This window comes from Pimephales promelas, chromosome 1 (genome assembly GCF_988280905.1).
Source record: "Pimephales promelas chromosome 1, fPimPro1.hap1.1, whole genome shotgun sequence".
Lineage (NCBI taxonomy): Eukaryota > Metazoa > Chordata > Actinopteri > Cypriniformes > Leuciscidae > Pimephales > Pimephales promelas.
In genome coordinates, this window is record NC_142769.1 from 45,433,817 (window position 1) to 45,449,889 (window position 16,073).

The following is a 16,073-nucleotide window of genomic DNA, read 5'->3' on the forward strand; positions in this document are numbered from 1 at the left end:
CTTTGTACAAAAATAGTCTACATGTTTAGTTAGCAAGTATTCTGCGGTTTAGTTAAAGGAAGCACGCGGTCCTCATCAGTTCATGCAGAAGTTCCCAAGAATCCCAACAGCTCCCAGTAACAGAAAGTGCAGATTTAGCAGAGCCATAACTAGAAGTTTCACTTCATAAACAAAGGCGAGTTCCCTAAAACTTATATATACACCACATCTTACAAAACATCTAAAAGCAAGAATCATGCGCTCATGTTATCACTGAACTGAAACTTTTGACTCTATTAGGAAGTAAAGGGGAAAATATGCAAACCTCTTGTCAGTATAAAGGAAGAAGACTAAAATGAACATGGTTTTCAATATGTTATTATTTTTATTTTGCATTTCATGGATTGTCACCACAGCACAGTTAACACCGATCAGAGGTAAGACACAGCTTTCACATCAGTGCTTTTATTATGGAAATAAATAAATATAAAAATTGATATTTTTTTTAGAGGAAATCTTTGATTCAAGCAAACAGAGCAAACTACAATGGAGATGTTCACCACCAAAATCTGTAAGTGCCAGTTTATTTATTTAATATTTTAAATAGCCTAATGAGTTATTCCACAAAAATGATTTTTTTCTTCCTATAAACAATGACTTTAGTTATAAAAGGCTGGTAAATTTTACTATGTTTTATAATAGGCTGTGCATTTTCTTAATACTTCTACAAAAATTCCACGCATAACAATTTTATATATAACAGGACGTTTGTAAAAATATCAGTAATAATTCTATCTACTATGATAAATCCATTGTGGTCATTGAGTTTTCTGGGAATTACTCATTTTCATAAATATTTGATAAGCTATTTTTAATACAATTTGTTTAATTTATAAAAATATAAATACAATACACTACAGTTCAAATGTTTTGGGTCGGTCATTAAAAAAAAAAAAGTTTTTATCCTCTTGTGTTCACCAAGGCTGCCTGTATTTATTTGATAAAAATACAAAAAAAATAGTAATATTGTGAAATAGTTTGATATTTTAATTATTGTTTTAATTCCTGTGATTAAAGCTGAATTTTTTCAGCATCATTACTTCAGTCTTCAGTGTCACATGATCCTTCAGAAATCATTCGTATTTGCTGATTTGCCGCTCAAGTTTCTTTAAACTGTTTAATATTTTTCTGGAAATCGTGATCATTTTTTTTTTTTTTAGATTCTTTAAATAGAATGTTAAAAATAGAACATCATTTATTTGAAATAGCAATGTTTTGTAACACTATGAATGTCTTTTTGATCAATGTAATGCTCCCTTATGAATTAAATTGTTACTTTCAAAAAAGAAATAATCTTATTGACCTCAAACTTTTGAATAGTATTTTATGTACAGATAATAGACAAGCTAAAACATGTTAACAGATGAATTATTTAAAGGTGGGGTGTGTGATTTTTTTTTTTTTTGACCATTTTTTTTAAAATCACTTGAAATCCCATTCCTAACCCATTTTAAGCCACTGAGTTAGAAGTTAGAAGCACTGAAATGAAAATTAAGCAATTTAATCTGGAACAGGCAGGACTCGAAACTCTCCAGCCAATCATTTCCAAGACCACCTAGAATCATTGGACAGAAAATGTGTCAATCAAGCGGTCGTACCATACCCCCTCCCCCTCGCGTGCGTGTCCCCTTCGTGCGCGTAACCAAAGCTTGTGACCCAGTCACAGTAAGTGCAAGTCGCCCCGGTACAGAGAGAGAGAGAGAGAGAGAGAGTAAGTGTATAATTACACGTCCATGTTCTTCGAATGGGTGGAGTCAGGGCCAGCGTTGGAGAAAAAAAGGACCTTTTAAGTTGTGTATTTTCAAAATCTGCCGGCCGTTTTGCAAATCCCACACCCTACCTTTAATATAGGTAAATGTAAGAAAGAAAAAAAAACTAATCAAAATAACAATTTGCTTCTCTTTTGGTCAATGTAAGTGGAAGGAAACACAAATGACGCTTGGAAAGGACTTTACACACTCTATCTACCAAGCTTGTAACCCCGATTTCAGAACAAATCCCAAAACATTATGGACCAACTGGATCCCCAAACAAGATGCCCAAGAGTTTCTACTTGACTTAAGTTTTGCCCAAGAGGACCAGCAGCCTCTATATATCTATGTGCAAGAATCTAACCGACCTCAGAATCACTTTAGAAGAGCACAAAGACCCGTTTTCAAGATCACAGTCGGGCATCCGTTTCCTGCCAATACTGTTCCTCGGGATGAGAACCTGAGCCATGCTAAGGCCCTTAACTTGGGAAGGATCTCTCAGAATGGCTTTCACCTGGGATTTTCTTACCTCGGTAAGTGCACTTACATTGCTTCGATCCAGGTGTTCTTCATGAAATGTCCAGCATTTGCATGGAACCAAATGGAATTCGAGGAAACGGTAGCAGGAGGTTTGAGGAGAGGAGTGTGTGTGAACGGTTCTGTGGAGATCTCTAGCCCGCAGATGGAGTGTCAATCAAACGGGATGTGGGGTCCACCACCGCAGGGGTCATGTGTCTGTGATGCTGGATACCAAACTGACGGAAATGGTTGCAAAGGTAAAACATTTATTTATTAGTCAAGCATCTTGAGTTTCCTGAATCTGCCTCCAGATTAATGTCACTTAAAGGAGTAGTTCACTTTTTAAAAAAACTTTTCCTGATAATTTACTCACCCCCATGTCATCCAAGATGTCCATGTCTTTCTTTCTTCAGTCGAAAATAAATTATGGTTTTTGATGAAAACATTCCAGGATTTTCTCCATATAATGCACTTCATTGGGAACCAAACGGTCCAAATGAGAGTTTCAGTGCAGCTTCAAAGGGCTTTAAACGACACCAGACGATGAATAAGGGTCTTATCTAGGACCCCATTAGTTCATTTTGATGAACGAGTTTGAACAGGAGAGTCACGAACGCTCATCACAGAACAGAGCAAGGCGAGCATTTGTGCTTATAAAACTTAAACTTTTGTATTTATTTTTTAAATGACTGCTTGTTTCGCTAGATAAGACCCTTATTCATCGTCTGGTGTTGTTTAAAGCGCTTTTTAAGCTGCACTGAAACTCATTTGGACCTTGAACCGTTTGGTTAGTCCATTATATGGAGAAAGTCCTGGAATGTTTCATCAAAAACCTTAATTTCTTTTCGACTGAAGAAATAAAGACATGGACATCTTGGATGACATGGGGGTGAGTAAATTATCAGCAATTTTTATTTTTTTTTAAAAGTGAACTACTCCTTTAAACGATTCCTGGTCTTGCTAGACGCTCTAAGAGCTGTACATGTTACCATGAAAAATACCCTTTCTTAGAATAAATAAATAATCAATACTGAGTGTTCGCTGGATGAACTGAATAATATTAATTTAGCTACATCAAGTTAATCCGATTAACTGATCCAAATATGAATAATTAATTATAACAAGTTCTGATTAATTATTCATATTTCCCCTTTGAGCTAATTTACTACAGTAACTACCCATGTATGTTTATGTGTGTGTTTAAGGAAGAGATCCATTCACAAAACCCACTCATGCCCCAAAAGCTGATTCCAGGCCTGTCCCAATAGCAGGTTCCAGTCCTGACCCAAAAGCTGATTCCAGGCCTGTCCCAATAGAAGGTTCCAGTCCTGACCCAAAAGCTGATTCCAGTCCTGACCCAAAAGCTGATTCCAGGCCTGTCCCAATAGAAGGTTCCAGTCTGGGACATTTCCCTGTCCTAACTGTTGTTCTAGTGTGTGGCGTCCTGTTTCTTCTCATAGCTGCTGTATTCATCTTTGTAAGGCGTCACAAGCTCAGGTAAAATGTTTTTGAAAATGCAGATGTTTATGTATTTACAACAGTCTCAATCCTTCATAATCTCTGGGATAATGGTAATTTTATCCTGCTTTTATCCTAATGTTTGTAAAAGCAGTATATTATGACTGTAAGAGATGTAATGATACACTGTACATTGTATACAGATTATATACACTGAATAATGCCTAATAATGGGAATTGTTTGCATACAATATATTGACTGTTTTGTTACTGTGTGTGTTTGTGTGTGTGTGTGTGAGTGTGTTCAGTGGGGGTCAAGAAACAGAGCTCATATCCAGGTCTGCTGTGACTCGATATCAACGTCCTAAACAACAAGAACATACAGCTGACTCTGAGCTAGTCAATAGTGGGTCTTCATCTGTTTCAGGTGCTTATAATGCATGAATACTTAGGATAAATGTTGTATAAAAGTTAAAATGTATGAATGTTGCTCTTTCATAACTCAGTTTGGTTGTGTTTCTCCTAAAAATCCTTAAGAAAAATATAAGTAGAAACAATTCTATTTACAAAAATAGTTTCGGCCTGCAGTAAGAGTATAATTTGGGGTCTTACAAATCCACAGCTGTCAAATTCTGTTTCCACAATTAAAATAATTATTTTCATGCAGCTTATTGGGCGGGCAGCAAAAATGAAGCAAATCAGAGTGACGAATATATGCCCCGTCTTCTCAGAAGTACAACACATGGAGAGGGAGCGTCTCAGAGGGAATGTGGATATGAGCGACTGCATACTGACCCACTTCAGCAGGAATGCACAAGTACACTCGGAAAAAAATGCTGGGTTGTTTCAACCCAAATTTGGTTCAAATATGGACGAACCTAGCCATTTGGATACATTTTTAAATACAATTTTTAACCTAATTGTTGGGTTTGTCCATATTTGACCCAAATTTGGGTTAAAACAACCCAGCATTTTTTAGAGAGTATGTCACTGTTTCAATTCATTTCTGTACTTTCATCTGGACATTCAAACCTCAGACCAAGTGTGTTACCAGCAGTGAAAATACCAATGCCGTCACATGACCAATTCGTACGAATTCGTACAAGTGATGATTAAAAGGTGGCTAATTCATACAAATTCGTATGACCTCACTCGTACGAAATCATACAATTTGTCTAAACCCACGGGATGGGTAGGTTTAGGGGTGGGGTCAGGGGTCATTCGTACGAATTCATACAAACTTGGTAACTCGTAAAATATGTGCGAATTAGCAAAAATCGTACAAATTTGTACGAGTGAGGTTGTATGAATTCGTACGAATTAGCCGCCTTGTAAAATTCGTACGAATTGCCGTGAGATCGGGTTGAAAATACTTAATTTATACTCAGCATATTTAGAAAACATCTCTAACCAAGGGACCAGAAGAACTTTAACATTATTTCATGTTTATTTAAATAGTTGAAATGTCATGAAATGTTTACGTAGTTTTCACACACTAAAGGCCTGTTCACATCAAGGATGCGAACTGAAACGATAACAACAAAAATACAGTCGTGAAATAGTTTTAAACATAAAAGTCCACACCACCACTAACGATAATGGCACAAAGGAACGAAGGAATCGCTTTCAGAATGATTTTTTTAACTGATAAAAGGTAAAAACATTGACATCTAATCAGTATCTATCCTGCTTTGAAGAGCTCGAACAGACGAGGAAACTCCAGCAAATGTTTAGAATAAACAGAACTATATTGTGCGCGACATTAATATAGCTATCTTTATAGTTATCATTCTTGGTGTGAACAGGTCTTAAGAGTATAATCTATACTTTGGTGAGAATACAGGCTTTGGGATCTTGGTATATTTAGGTATACCTGTCATATTTTAGATAATTGGTTTATTAACCCAGACATTATTCTCATCCTACACGCTTCATTTTCTCCTGTGTCTCTGTCGGACAGTGTCAGGCTCGGGTCAGATGCTGGAAGGAATGAGTGATATGCTGTGTGGTCTTCGAGATGTGCTGGTGGAACGCACAAAGCTGACGATGTGTCGAATACTTGGGAAAGGTGTAAACTGACTTAAATTTGCCTATAGGTCTCTTGTTAGCAGCATTACACATACAGTAGTGGCCAGAACTTTATGTCCGGCATAGGAAAATTGACATCTTTACCCTTTATTGAAACGATTAAAGTGATTTTTAAGTTTAAGATTGTAAGCTTAATGCCTGGTTATTGTTTTAATGCGTATAGTCATTTTTCTATAATTTCTTAAAAGAAAAGGTTCTATATAGAACCTTAAAAGGTTCTATCAGTGCTACGTATTTCTATACACTCTTAAAAAAAGGGTTCCTCTGGGTTCTATATAGAACCCTGGGGTTCCATACTTGGCCAATAGAACCTTTTACCAAAAAATGGTTCTATATAGAACCATTTTGGAGTTCCATATATGAAGTGGGGGATGGAACCATTTCTGGTTCTAAATAGAACCATTATTCTAAGAGTGTGATAATGCAGTGGAACATGCCATGTTTTTGGCCAGGCTGTCAAAGGAATTCTGAACACATGCAAAATATTTTCCTCTATTTTGATGGTTTATTCAAACTTTTAGGGTCATTAAAAACAAATCCACAAACCAATCCCCTCCAGACATCAATTTTAGCCACTACTGTATCTGAAATCATAAATGACGCCAAAAAAAAAAAAAAAAAATCTAAATGAAATGGTAACCAGTTATAAGTCCTAAGATAAAGTTTTGGGGTCATTTATAATGTTACAAATGATTTCCATTTAAAATGTAAGAGTCATAACTGTCCCAAACTTTTGATTGGTAGTAGGCCTACTACACTTCCACATATACATTCACACAAGTTATAAAAAAGTCAAATATTTGTTATAACTTTAATATTTAATATATTTGTTATAACTTTAAAAGTTTTTTTAATTTTAAGTTGCATAAAGTTCACATTTAAGGAACAAGTCCATTGGAAACTGTTTGAGTGTCGTCTTTCAGTCTGCAAATGAATTTTAGACTCTCTCTATCTGCAGGAGAATTTGGGGCCGTTTATGAAGGCATATTTTCCCCTCAAAAAGGACAAGATATCATAGTGGCTGTGAAAACCTCAAAAGGTGTGTGTGTAAATAGTGCAGAGAGCAAGTGATAGTGAACATTTCTGATAATACATTACAAAGTATAGAGTGCCGAAGTTATGACGTCTCTTTGTTAGCCAAAACGCTTAGTTAGCATTTTAGCACTCCTGGTGCCCTCGCCCTAAAATCTACCCTATGGGATTTTTTGAATGGATTTTTGCTAAATTGCCTGAAATAAGGTCTGTGGTGAACAAAGCCTCTAAATATTTTCACGTTATGATATACGACATAAAACACAGTTATGACCTGCTTGTGAACTTTATTGTGTCTGCTTGTGGTTTTTAAACTTTATATCGGCTTGTAACTTGTAAAGATCATCTTGATAGACAAAACGTGTAAGGTTCACAACTCTTTGTTAAATACAGATCTTATTTTGTGCGATTTTCCAAAAGTCTATGGGGAAAATGCATAGCTTTTCGATCGAGGGAACCCATGCGCCGCTAACTTCCGAGTTGTCCTAAAAAGTGACGTCATAATCTATAAAGTGACTCTTTATGTAGAATGAATCACTAGCTTGAGACAATGTTGTTTACACAGTTATTAAATCAACCTCTTTCATGCATTCCCTGTTTAATTGTAGAAGCCATCTACAGTAAAGAAGATCTGGAGTCCTTCCTCAAGGAGGCAGAAATCATGAAGCATTTTGATCATGTGAATGTCGTAAAATTGCTTGGTATGTCATTGTCTCTGTTGAATTACGTTATTTACTGTTTGGTATCTAGGCTAAAATGTATAATTTATGTCTAGCTGGAGTAACCTGATTTCAAATGGCACAGCCGTTTCCATGGCAACTGGTCTTCTGTGGGCCTGTGGGTCTGTCCAAGTGTGAACTTCCATAGTTCCCCTGCCCGTAGCTGCACAGTAACAGTGGGGTTCGGTTGACTTTTACTTCCTATGTGTCTTTGACCTGCTGAATTATATCAACTAATTATATAATTGTATCATTGTATGAGTTAAATGGATCATGGAAACGCTAATGTGTAATAATGAAATTGGCATCTTTCCAATACTGTGATACTCAGCAGCCAGTCAAGGTCATTTTTGACTAGGAGGGATTGAGCTAGATTTACTGTACATGTACAGTATCCATCTTTCACCTAATAAGCTAGCACACTAGCTCATATATAACACTAGGCTCACATATTAAAGGAGTAGTTTACTTTTAAAAAAACTTTTGCTGATAATTTACTCACCCCCATGTCATCCAAGATGTCCATGTCATTCTTTCTTCAGTCGAAAAGAAATTAAGGTTTTTGATGAAAACATTCCAGGATTTTTCTCCATATAATGGACTTCAATGGGAACCAAACAGTTCAAGGTCCAAAAGACAGTTTCAGTGCAAACTGCAAACTGTTCAAAGGGCTTTAAACGATTCCAGACGATGAATAAGGGTCTTATCTAGCGAAACGATCGCTCATTAAGTACATATCTATGATTTAGCGGCTAATGAATATGAAGTCGTGGACATTCACAGAAAGTAGCTTACTTTCACATTGCAAAATAAGGTGAATAAGACAGTATTATCGTTGTTAGGTCCATCATGGAGTTTCTCTATAGATGAACAGATTTTATGAGGCTATTTTATACTTGCGTCCAACAGGGGTTGCACTAGAGCGAGATCCAGAGTCCTCCACCATTGTACCGCTTGTTATTCTCCCATTCATGAAACACAGAGACCTACACAGCTTCCTCAAAGCAACCCGCTATGGAGATGTTCCCATAGTGAGTTTCGTATACCGAGAAATATTCATTCACAACACCATCTTATGGACTTTTTGACTTTAAGTTTAAGTGTTAGCGGTAAAATAACCACAAATCTGATCATATATGTTCCTCTTCTCTGCAGTGTTTGCCTTATCAGAGACTTCTGCATTTTATGATTGACATTGCTGCAGGAATGGAGTATCTCAGCCTTCAGGGTTTCTTACACAGAGATCTGGCTGCCCGCAATTGCATGTGAGTCCACAGGAGGGAAACACAGAGCATGTTTTACAACAACATCCTTGTCTTTGAGAAGCCACGCCTAATGAACAAAATCCCTTGTTTCCCAAAATCTCTTTTTACAGGTTGGGGGATGACCTGCGTGTGTGTGTGGCAGACTTTGGCCTGTCTAAGCAGATCTATTCCAGTAACTACTATAGGCATAAGAACTGGTCCATTAAATTGCCTGTAAGGTGGATGGCAATAGAGAGCCTGTCAGACAACATGTTCACCACCAAGAGTGATGTGGTCAGTCCTATTTACTCATCCAATACAGTATTAAAGGGGCTATAACCATAGATATCCATAATAAAGGCTTGATGTCTTACGGCGGAGTCTCTATCGTCATCACCGGCGGCCATCTTCTCACAGGCACGCTTTCTGGCGGGCTCTGTGGTACCTGATGGAAGATGAGTGATCAGCACGAACACAAATACACTCATCCCGTTGAAATCTTGATGGTTTGGTTTCTTAAAAACGTTATTAACATGGCTATAATTCTGGTTGATTATTTAATGATACACTTATTATTCATAAGTGTGCAGTGTCATAACTACATCTCTGACATTTACAACAAACCAAATCGTTTGAAAATCGTCAAGTTATGGTTATTTAAAAAGTAAATGCACCATTAAAAACACAATGTTATGAGTGAGCAAGCTGCCTGTGACAAGATGGCCGCCTGGTGCTGACGTCAACCTCCATTGGCCATTAGCGCGAAAGAGACATCTAGCCATTATTATGTATATCTATGGCTATAACTGTGTGTAGAACCCTTGCTAATAGCGACACCGGTGGGCGTCAAGGGAACTGCAGCCACAAGATTCAAGGCCCCGATATATTCGCGGCGAAGTTCTTTTTCGTTCTTAAAAGTAAAATGAAAGAAGTCGGAAATACCTTTCCAGCGACATACTGTTAACGGAAAACCCGATGCCGTTTTGCTGAGAGCTACGTTTAGATGAATTTGTAATTTGTGCTGTAATTGTCCTCAATAACAATATAAACACAACAAAAAAGACAGCGGTGAGAAAACAGCAAATGAGAAAGCATCTGATCATAGTGATGTGGATATGTTAGCACAAGCACTGCAATTTACCGGCATCATGTCAGCAGATGAAGTTTTCTAATTAAAATGACACTGTTTTGATAATTTGATTCTAAAATATATTTGAGACTATTGACATATAGATCTGACTATGTGGAACTATAGTTTTGAATCCCTTTTCTTTGCATGACAAATTGACATTACAGTACAGAATAGCTCTTTCGACATTAACATTAACATTGTAAGCCTAATTAATTTCATGTGTCAGAATGGAAGAGCAGTTCTTGAGTGCAGACGTCACATCTGATTTTCCCGGCAAAAACGTCACGAGTCTTTCACATAAAAATTAGTCTAGAGTCTTTCAAAGACAGGCTCTCGTTTTTTACGTTTTGTTACTAGTTGTTCATACAGTAAGAAAGCCATTAATACTTGAAAACTCTTACATAAACACTCACACCTATAGTTTGTGTAATACTATTGATGACACAAAGTCTTCTTTCTTTCTTTCTTTCTTTCTTTTATTGTATAAATGAGAGAAATAGGTACTTTTATTTTATTTAAAATTCACCACTGAATTCAACCCTTCAAGAACATGGGGTACACAGAAATTATATTTTGAATATTAAACACTGAGCAGATTAATGCAATTTACATATATATATATATATATATATTGTATATACTGTATATATAACAAAACATTTTACAACATTAACAAACTTTTTTTTTTTCTCAAGAAAAATGACCTATTTGGGTGGACAGGGTCCTATAAACAGATTTTCTTTTTCTTTTTTTTTTTGTGGGGAAAATATGACCCGGACATGTTTTTTGTGAGATTCATCCTTTAAGCAATTTTATCAACTGTGATCTTCCTTATGTCTCACAGTGGTCTTTCGGAATAACCATGTGGGAGATCACATCCAGGGGGAAGACGCCTTATCCAGGTGTCTCCAGTTATGAGCTCCTGGACTTCCTGGAGAAAGGACACCGTCTCACACAAGGGGACATTGACAACAAATTGTAAGAAATTTGCCTATTTTATTGCGGGAAACAAAATCGATTATTAGACTACTCTGTTTATCAGGAAACTGTGAATAAGTCTTTACAAACAATTGTCTGTTGCAAGACTAACAATGAAATCAAGGTTATTAAAGAAGTAGTTCACTTTAAAAAAAAAAACTTTTGCTGATAATTTGCTCACCCCAATGTCATCCAAGATGTCCACGTCTTTCTTTCTTCAGTCGAAAAGAAATTAAGGTTTTTGATGAAAACATTCCAGGATTTTCTTCATATAATGGACTTCAATGGACAATGGGAACCAAAAGGTTCAAGGTCCAAAAGACAGTTTCAGTGCAGCTTCAAAGGGCTAACCCTTATTCATCGCCTGGTGTCGTTTAAAGCCCTTTGAACAGTTTGTAGTTTGCACTGAAACTGTCTTTTGGACCTTGAACCGTTTTGAAGTCCATTATATGGAGAAAATCCTGGAATGTTTTAATCAAAAACCTTAATTTCTTTTCGACTGAAGAAAAAAAGACATGAACATCTTGGATGACATGTGGTTGAGTAAATTATCAGCAAAAGTCTTTTAAAAGTGAACTACTCCTTTAAGTTTAGGTCTGTTAGGAATCCTTCGTCACAGCAGATACTGTATGTGCTTATGAAGCTGATTACTAAATCTGGGCTAATGGTGTAGAAACATAAATGGCAAGAGTCGTTTTCAAACTGCAGATCTGGAAGATGATTCAGTCTTGTAGTGCTTTTTGTGATTTCTTTTTCTCTACATTTTTCCTTTGACTCTTTCTCTGTCAGATATGAGGTTATGTTGAGCTGCTGGCACAGAGATCCCTCTCAGAGGCCAGGTTTTGGAGAGCTGGGCCAGAGCCTCAAAGCGCTTCTGTCTGCTCTTCCACCCCTGGAGCCCTGCAGGGAGTCCCACTACATCAGCCTGGGGCTGGAGGAGGCCAGCGGTCACCGGGACAGCACAGAGGCCCGCGAGACTGAGGTGTAACATACACCTGTTGGTGGCTGTGTGTCCCTGGATGAGGAGGGATGTCTGCGGGGCAATCAAAGTGTGTGTGATCCACACTAGGCTATATTAAAGTATTATGATGAGATTTCAGTTTGTGATGATGAACCTGTAGGTTATCACCATGTGAACATCAGTTCACAGTGTTGTTGTTTACATTGTCTTTTTGTTTAATGTTATAATTGTTTTCATATTGTTTATCTTTGATTAAGGATATTATTTGTGATTATGTATCTGTTTGGATTTATATGCAAGAACACTGATATTGAATGTTTCCATTGTCAGGGGAGTTATTCGACCCCTACAGTTGGTATGACCCACTAGTTTTGGCGGGAAAATAGCATATATAAAGGAGTGAGGCTAATTGAGTGGGGAGAGACGGGCCATGTGCCAGTACTAGTACTGTCCAATGCTGTAGGATGTGTCGTGATTGTCAGAGGTTTGTTCCTCGAGGCTGGATTTGATGCCATGTTTTTGCTGCTTTCAGCATGTTTTATTTATGTTTTGTAATGTTTATTTTGAGTATTTTTTGATGATTTCTTTTGTTTATTTTTGAACTTGATTTGGAGCACGTGTGCTGAGACAGCTGTCCTCAATAGCCTAAATTCACCTTCAACGATTTCCTGCATGGTACTCCAGTTATTCCATCCTTTCCCGGGCCTATCGGCAAACAAATTGACGCAACGATTCAGGGTAATGGTATTCAACTAGACCTCTGACAACAAATCAGTAGCCGCGTTTCCACTGCCGGGCTAGGGCTGGGCCAGAGCTAACAGCGAGCCGAGCCGAGCTAGTGGCCTCGGGCCTCAAGCACCGGGCTTGCGTTTCCACTGCCGGGCCAGTAGCCCCACAGCGCTGCCCCAGACCCCACCCCTAACACGCCTTTCTGGATCAAACGTCATAAAACCCAACCCATTTCAGCGGGTATTATGAATTAATTTATTTTTTTAATTAGGAAGATAGCATGTATATTATTAACTCACCTGCCGTAGTGGCTGCAATAGTGTCACGAGACCAGTACAGGCGATTCTCCATTTCAAGCAGCGATTTTTTGCGCGATATAACAGGCTGCGGGCACGTTTTCAAGTTATTCATTAACCGTTAACCGAGGCCCATCGGTTAATACTCGGTGCATAGTGTGCGCGCCGCAACCTCGAGATACAGAGTTAATTTTTTAACACCTTTAATAACTGATTGGACCCCATTTGAAACGAAATTAATTTATAGAAATAAAACGCAGCAAGTACGGAGCAGTTAAAGCCGCATTTCCATCACCCTTCAAACTGAAATTGCCAATTGAAAATAAGCAAAACGTCCATTTCACAAAAACTCCGAGTCTGCAAATAATAATAATAATAATAATAATAATAACCATCATCATTATTGTAACATTTTATTAGGCTGCATATGTAGAAGACGCCTTTATCCAAAAAAGGAACAGAGCACAAATAAACACAATATTTTGACGCATATCCAGTGTGTGTGCTTTGTGGAGGCTACGAGACGCCCATGTGAACACTTGCAGTTTCATTGCATTTCTTTCAGTGGAAACAACTTAAAATACTCTTTCATTTCTGGTCATACAGAAAATAATAATACATTATTCGCAAATACATTTATTTGCGTAAACTCACAATAACAAGAAAACGTTGTGCTTTAACAATTAATCAAGGCGCGCTTCATGATCTCCGTGAATTGCGCGAGACCTGAAACAGCCACCGCATTCGAATTTGTTCGTTTTAAATTGGACATTTAAAGCTTTAGTCTACAGGGGTTATATCCTTTGTAGATTAAAGCTTTAAATGTCCAATTTAAAACGAACAAATTCGAATCGAAAGCCAATATCTTCTGATGTAAAATAGCTAATTAAATTCTCTCTAAATGTGCATCCGGAGATGGAGATATGTTTTTAGCTGAAAATCATTTAGAAAACAATAGTTTATTAATAAACAATTAATGCCTCGTTATTTTATATTATTTTATTATCAGACACATTTATTATAGCCTATAAATCACCTATAATCCCCTTTCTAGGCTGTGGTTACGGCTCTTCTCATTCAGCACTGCGGGTAAAATATCATTTCCAGGTTCTAATTTGGCCTCAGAAAACCAGTAATATATATTTTTTTTATTAATTAAAATTATTTTTAATATATTTTTATTTTATTAATTAAAATATTAATTTGTCAAATATTTTAAATGTTTAAGGGGCAAAAAAAATCAAACAAATATCTGAAAATTCGTCGATATGTAGCCTATATATAGCCTAGCCTATATATTTTTGCGCATTTGGCATAGGCCTACAGTTCAAATTAAAATGTTATGCAATTTTAAATGGTTAATCGGTGAAACATGGACACCCCTATGTGCATCTTGCTTCAGATCATAACGTTCCATAACACCGATAAACTCCGCCTTTTACCTTGAGCACGCCTCTAGCCCGAGCTGGCCCCCTCTGGCCCAAGGTATTCGACGGGCCAGAAATCCTGGCCGTTGGCCCTGAGGAAGCCCCGATCAAGCCCCGGAAGTGACAGTGGAAACGCGACTGGCCCTGGCACGCACTAGCACGGCCCGGCCCTGGCCCGGTAGTGGAAACGCGGCTAGTGTGGCGTTCTGACATCAGGCGGCTGTAGTTGAAACCACATCCCGACACAGTTCTTCTAATGACATAAAACTTTCCTTATAAAACTACATCATTTCCATTGCTAGAAGGAAACGAGAGAACTGTTTTTAGTTCATTGTTATTCTTATTTTTATTACACTGTAAATGTTGTATTTTTGTGATTTGTGATACCAAATGTTGAAAGGTTTGGAAAATGCCAGCCATCACAAATTAAACAGCTCAGGAAAATTTAAGTGACTTTAAAGAAAATTAAAATGATTTTTTTGTTGTTGACAAGTAGGATGGATGACACATGACAATGAACATTGAGATCTGTGTTGGCGCTGCTGTTGAACCTGAGAGAGCAGTTGTCTTATGAAACGACTTCACAAACAGTCTATTCAAACACATTGTATCATCACTACTACGATCTTACAATAATTCAAATGATCACAGAAATAGTGGGGTAAAAGGTTGTAGTTTAGATATAAACACTGATGTTGAGAAAAGAAATGGGGATAAATGGAAATAAATCACTTTTTGACAGTAACTTGGTTCTTAAAGTTTGTTTATATCGTTAGACCAGTAGGTGGTGACAAGACTTATGAACAAATGTAGAGATTCGTTCAAAATCACTGATTCATCCATAATGAAACCATTTATGAAGTCTTCATCGGCGAGTCATTGAATCAGCATATTAAAAAATGTATTAATAGATTTTCAAATAGATTGCAACAGTTAAGATTTCATCAAGCCTAGTAAATTACATGTTATTTTGTTTAGTTGTTGATTCAGAATTGTGTGGAGAATTGTGAAATTTATAAAGTAACATTTTGCTTAAAAAATAGCCGACATTGGAAATTAATGGATTTTTTGTTTTGCTTCATCGGAATGGGATTGCACATAGTGACTTTTGTTGAATAAGATATGTATGAACACATGGATACAATTAGGAAATAAATACATAGCTTAAATAAATACATTTAGAAAAAATAATACGAAAAAATACAAAAACTACAAAACTAAAAAAAAAAAAAAATACAAAGAGAATCTTTTAGTGGTACAAACTACTAATCAACCATGATACAAAAAACAAAAACAAAACAAACAAACAAACAAAAAACACACACAGCAACGAAGGGGTTAATCTCCAAAACATTTTGTATGCAAAATAGACAGAGCAGACTCTATTGTAACAGAGTAATAAAATCAACAATTCATTTTTAAAAAAATTTTTTAATGATTTTTTATATAAATATTGCATAGCATTATAAAATCCCCTCAAAATTCTAAATAATAATCAAAAAATATTATTGAACAAAAATATATTGCATTGATTTTCCTGGAGATAAAAAAGTTACATTTTAATGCTTCCGTCACTTTTGAGCACAAAGGTACCAAGTGTGATATACAATTTTTTTTTTTAATCCAAGTTGAAATAGGCCTATTTCCAGAATATCTTGAATCTCTGGGATGTGTCTTCGAGATCAGTCCGTAATGCCACG

General features: G+C 36.8%; 1 protein-coding gene across 1 annotated transcript; it reads left to right on the top strand.

The window, feature by feature from the left end:
* Positions 1–25: 25 nt before the first annotated feature.
* LOC120469373 (uncharacterized) lies at positions 26–15,122 on the top strand. Its single transcript, XM_039658321.2, has 14 exons — positions 26–416; positions 489–550; positions 1,957–2,566; positions 3,515–3,806; positions 4,076–4,194; positions 4,435–4,584; positions 5,728–5,835; positions 6,814–6,894; positions 7,496–7,588; positions 8,516–8,637; positions 8,762–8,871; positions 8,982–9,144; positions 10,827–10,960; positions 11,750–15,122. The coding sequence occupies exons 1-14, from the start codon at positions 335–337 to the stop codon at positions 11,946–11,948; spliced, it is 2,325 nt and encodes a 774-aa protein (XP_039514255.2). The 5' UTR covers positions 26–334; the 3' UTR covers positions 11,949–15,122.
* Positions 15,123–16,073: the final 951 nt, after the last annotated feature.